The following is a 6,000-nucleotide window of genomic DNA, read 5'->3' as shown; positions in this document are numbered from 1 at the left end:
TAATTGAATAGTTGTAAACCATTAATGGTTAATATTATTATAGTGGGTTGGATTTAAAACTATCATCTTCATATTTGTCTCCTGTTTGCTCTAATTGTTTTTTTTTTCCTTTTCTGCCTTCTTGTGTTATTATTCAGTTTTTTAGTTGTTTTGGGGGAAGAAAGTAATACTCTTTACTAATGCTTAATGAAGCAGATCTCCTTCTATCTACTCGATATATTGATGTTCTATATATAAATTATTTTAAAAAAGGGTTCTATATTTTAAAAGATTTTGAAAATAACTAAAAATAGGGAAATGAATAGACAAATCGTACACTGATCCAACAAATGTATAATACATCAGGCTCTTTCACGAACTTGATTCCTCTGATTTCTCATTTGTGAATTAGAGGGTATTAATTTACATGGAACCACATAGGCAATAGTAGAATAACCTATACAACCATATGCAACAGCCTTGATTGTGAGAATTACAGGAAATAATATAAAGATCTGAGGACAGAACTGGCATTTAATAAGTTTTCAATAAACATTAGCCGTTAGTAGGGCTGCAGCAAAGTAAAGGAGAGGGGATTTCCAGGCAGACCCTGGATGCAAATCAATTTCTCACAGGAGAAGGGCTGAGGGAATTTTGAGATGTAGAGAATGCAATGTGAAGATAGAGATTTGAAGAATGCATTTCTAAACAAAGATAGCCAGGCAGCCACCAGGAGTTGAAAAGATGAGGAGCAAATTGCCCCTAGAACCTCCAAAGGGGATGAATGTAATCCTGCTGACAACTTCTTTTCAACTCGGTGACATTAATTCTGGACTTCTGGCTTCCAAAACTGTGAGAAGATATATTTCTGTAGTTTTAAGACTGTCAGAAGCAAATAATTATATGTGGTCAGAAATAAAGCTTTCAGTAAACACCAATGATCCTAAATACTACCTGCCTTGGTTTTTATACTACATATATATGTAAGGCAGACCATCCTGTAAGATTGGATTCTCTTTAAAAATGTGCTGTTTCACATTAGCCTGTAAGAAATTTATTTTTTTAGCTTTTGCAACTATTTGTTCAGAATACACTGTAACTGTCATCTAGTTCTTTCAATAATGGATTTCATAAAATAATTTCCAAGGCTGGACAAGTGTTTACATTTACTTTCAAAATCCCAAGTGAGATGGTTCAGTTAGATATTGTATCTAATGTTAGTTCTAACTGTATTATATTTATTTAATTTTGCCTAGCCTATCATTCAATGCATATCCTACTAGAATGCAAGCTACATGGAGGCAGGGACTTTGACCACGACTATGTTCATAATATCTGCAGCATTGCCTGGCACAGTTAAACACATTTGTTGGATCATATACCATGTCTATTCCCCTATTCTGTTATTTTCAAACTTAAAAAATAGCAGAACCCTTTTGTTGAAAGACTTAAGTAGAATAAAGTAGATGTGCTCTTCTAAGCATTACTGACTAACATGTTATACATTAACATCCATATAAAAACTAAATTTGTAGTTCACAAAAGTTTAGGAGGTCTTTTTGGAAAAATGAAGTTTCTACCTAGGGAAAAGGTATAAACAAAAGGTATAAAACCTTCCTTGGGGAGGATTTTTGGATTTCTGCCCATGAAATGGACAGAAACATAACAATGCCAGAGTAAAGGAATTAATACCTACTTTGTTAGGAACACAATGGGAGCAAAGGTTACTAAGGAAGCTATGTTCAACTTGTTTATCTACAAAATAATGGCAGAAAAACTGCATCACCCTTGGGGTCTGGCAGATGCGAGTTCAAATCCTGGACTGTCAATTACTGTATAATCTTGCATGAATCTCAACTGTAATATGGTGATAAACCTAGTAGCTTACGTGGGTTATAAGTATTAAATGACTATGCATAGGGTTTGTTACATTATAAATAGTAAGTGGTAGTTAGAACAAAGCATCAGGTTTTCCTGATGATCTATTTCTTACTTTCCCTAAGGTTTTTACGTTGAAATTGCTCTTTTGTATCAAACCCTTTACTGCAAACTATTATAACATTGGTAGCCAAGTATATGGCAGTAAAATATATGGAAAAAATAGAGGAAATTTAGAAGCCGTAAATGTAGTTTTGAGGAAATTTCCTTATTTTGAAAAATACATGATATTAATTTGTTTTCTCTGCATCTGAGTCAGTGTGGTCAAATAAGAGTAAGTGCTACATGAATGTTCATTATCACTTGCCTGTCACTCTGTCCCAATTCGTACTCATTTTTCTTGTTCCCCATTTGTAAATTTGCCTGTGGACAGCAGGCACACTAAACAGACTCTGGGGATCCAGGCCTCATTCTCTCTGTGAGGTGTCACTTCAGAAATTTTACTCCTAAATTATTCTTGAGTACATTAAAACCAGCAGTTCACAGTTTAAATTTTGTCATACTGATCAGTCACTAGAACTGAAAGGCAACTTTTAATATTTTCTCTTAAAAAATGTGTAGCAGTACAAACGAAATTAGCTATCCATGTTGGAAATTCACACCTTAGTGGCAGGGGAATCTCTACAACACTCCATCATTGACGGCTGTATTTCAGATTTGATCCTACTCTCTTGGGTGAGGCTCATGGCCCTAAACTTCAACTGTAAATATGACTCTCAAGTTTTTATCTCCAGGTACACCTTTCCTCCAAACTCCACACATTTATGTACTACTACTTATTGACATCTCTGGATATCTAGTGGCGATCTATCACCGTTCCTTTAGCACACTCATACCTCTGGATCTGTGTACTTTCTTCTGTCTGTCTGCCTGGAACATTCTTCCTTAACTTCGGGTCTGTGGTCAAGAGCTCTTGGGAGTTCTTTCCTGACCACATATGAGAAACTGCAACCTTCAGCTCACGTGGCACTGCTTCTTCTCTTCCTTGCTTTACTACTTCCTATTACTTAATACTTTTTAAATTTTAGTAATTTCTCTTCTTCCTTTAAATTATAAGCTCCACGAAGGCAGGGACTTTTTTCTTTTCACTGTTTACTGAATCTACAACAGTCCTAAGCATAGTAGTCATTCAAAAAATAATTTTTGAAAAGAGTGAATCTGAAGTTATCACTTTCTACTTCCACACCCCACTCCCCGCAAACTACTGAATGATTGTAATCAAAGTCACACAAAAGTTCTCAGGTTGAAAATAAAAGCAAAAGACCACTACACATTAGTTTGTCAACATGTAATGCCCTGGGTTTATTTTGTGAGAATTCTATCACAATTTTTCCAGGTGGGATTAAAAACCTTAAGGATAATGTATGCCATTGGACTGGGCATTCAGACTTCGGTACTGACAAAGCACTAGTAGTAGTCTGTTAAGTACCATTCTCTTCACAGAAGAGAGGTCAAAAATTTCCAAAGGAAGGCACCCGATATTTGTGGTTCTGGCCTTGCAGCCTTCTGGAGAATCTTAAAAGGAAAAAAAGCTGGCTGGCTGTTTTTAGAAACTGGAATGATGATACACGTACAGCAATTACTGCATTCTTCTCCCTTATATCCTTTTTGTAAGAACAAGTAAAGAATGAAGTCTTTTAAACAATTCGACAATAAAAAAGTACATTTTTTTTTTGTGCTAAAAAAAGGGCAAGACAACATAAACTCCAGTTGTAAGGACTCCATTTGCATACTTGATTTAACACTTTTTGGTGTGGAAGGAAATGGGACTACTGGGCTGTTTGTAGAGCAGCAACATAACATTAGTGCTTTAAGTACCAGAAACCACCCACAGCTCTGTGGGCCAAGTGGGGATGGGAAGATTCAAGAGACTTCATTTTTAGCTTGTTACTTGTCCTAATGATAGTAGACCAGGAAGATCCCCATTTAACAGTACATTCCCCATTTTTAAAAAACTGATGCCTTTTTTTTTTTTTTTTTTTTTTTTGTAAAATTCTGTATGTATGTCACCATTTTTTTCACATGATACACAGAAAACTCAAGGACCCAGAGGGGAACCAAGTTATGTTATACCATTTACAAAATACCAAGGAGTCCACAGCTACCTAACACATTTACTACAGCACAGGAACCAATGAAGGTACAGTGTACAAAAAACTGTAAACACGGCACAATAAATAGATAAAACAGCAGGTTCCGCACCATGCACATGATGTGATGACACTTCATCTCTATACAATCTCACATCTCACACTCTTTGTTGCAATTTATTTCCCCCCCACCCCCCACCCCCAAGTGCAAAGCATCACAAATGAACATTTCTGTATTCAAGTAACATATATACAAGGGTATTACAAATATGCAGTACTGTACAGATAATTGCTGTATTCTTAATTTACAGGTGTTGATTTTTTTTCCTATTAACAGTAAGAAAAGAAAAATTGAAGCATGAGAGATGAGCATTGCTGTCAAGTCCCCACAGCTGCCACAGAAACGCATGTGCTGCATTCCATCATCCCTTGCATTCAAAATGCTACTGATGCATAGCACCTAATCAAGTCCCCAGGCTGCAGTTCCACTCCTGAGGAAGCTACGTCACCTCCATTGCCACTGTATTGTCTGCTATGTTGTTCAGTGCTGGCTTTTCTGATTCATGATTTTCCCTGTTGGAATAAAGTTCAATTACTTATTTGCTACAGATAAAGACTATCTTCCCAATAAAAAGTTTATTTTTAATAACAAGAAGAAATGATTATTGGAATAAGAACAAAGAGACGAATATGACTCAGTTTATTTTCAAGAGTATACAGTCAGAAATCAGGTTGATGTCAACTACAAATCCTATGGTCAATTATATCACCAATAAAACTGTCAAAGCACCCAAGCAATCTAGATATTAAATACACAAAAAGAATTCCTAAGTTTAGGTGACTATAGTTTCACTTTCCTATATTAAAACTTTTATGAGAGTTTAAAAGAGGAACAAATATGACTATCATGTCAGGAGTTTAACAATGTCCTAATACATGCTGTTGAGTGGGACAGCTACTGAGCTAATAATCAGAACACTAGTTTTCTAATTTTACAAGGGCTAAGAATCTGCCGGATCTGTTTTCTACTTTTAAACAAAGGGACAGGGACATAAAAAGCTTCATATACTGTAAATGTTCCATGGTTATACAATTATATAGCAATAAAAATCAAGATGATATACACATATATATACACACACGTATGTATGTGTATATATATATGTCTGTGTGCCAGAACTATAACTGACTGATAGCTTTGAGTTGACATAGTAAGAATGAACTGGTGTTCAGCAGGCAATGACTACTGCTTAATTTAGAAGAGGATAGAGATACATGAGTTTGGAAACAAAAGACTATGATCTGTTGCTTCAAAACTTTGCTCCTTCCTCTGGGTCACCCTTGACTGAGGAAGTCATATGTCCATCTGGCATTCAAGATGCTCCAGAGCCTGGTCTTTCCCTGCCATTCCAATGTCAACCACTAACCTTCCCAAACCTCTAAGAAAAGAGTTTACTTATTAAGCATTAAACAGTTACTTTCCCAACTTAGTATTTTCATTTCCCACTCAATCTAACTGAAATGCCTTTTCTTCTTTCCTGATACTATTTTGTAGGACATTCCCAGAATTCCCCTGCAATGAAATGACTTCTCTTTGTATTGAAATTATACCCATCATCTGTATACCTAATTTGATAAGCATATAATGCTTTAAGATACCTCTAGAACAATTTTTTCTACATTAACTTTTCAAACATTAAAGCTTATTTTCTAATTAAACGGAAAACACTTGTCTTTCTCTTCGTTTCTCTTCTAATATCTTATAAACAACAGGATTTCAGTTATCATTGATATTTAAAACAGAGACTGAGCAAAAATTCTAAAATATTGAAACCCAAGAAGATAAATGAGCACAGGAAATAATGGCTTGATTAAAAATTGATCTGGCATGCATTCTCTAAGTCATCAAGAGCAGTTTAGTATTCTAATAGTATTAGGTTCTAATAATATTAGGTTCTATCGATTCTAAACTATTTACACAAGAAGCTATGGA

At 35.3% G+C, this 6,000-nt stretch overlaps 1 protein-coding gene across 5 annotated transcripts in view; it reads right to left on the bottom strand.

Annotated features, from left to right (window-relative positions):
* Positions 1-3,190: 3,190 nt before the first annotated feature.
* EPC1 (enhancer of polycomb homolog 1) overlaps positions 3,191-6,000 on the bottom strand; it is an 83,802-nt gene continuing 80,992 nt past the window's right edge. For all 5 annotated transcript variants that reach the window (XM_079105864.1, XM_079105866.1, XM_079105862.1 and 2 more), the window contains one exon: positions 3,191-4,580. In XM_079105864.1, coding sequence (XP_078961990.1) covers positions 4,508-4,580 — 73 coding nt within the window. In that variant the 3' untranslated portion in view covers positions 3,191-4,507. The remainder of the gene's footprint in view (positions 4,581-6,000) is intronic.

Source organism: Sciurus vulgaris (assembly GCF_902686455.1).
Source record: "Sciurus vulgaris genome assembly, chromosome: 12".
Lineage (NCBI taxonomy): Eukaryota > Metazoa > Chordata > Mammalia > Rodentia > Sciuridae > Sciurus > Sciurus vulgaris.
This window is presented reverse-complemented; position numbering and strand designations above follow the sequence as displayed.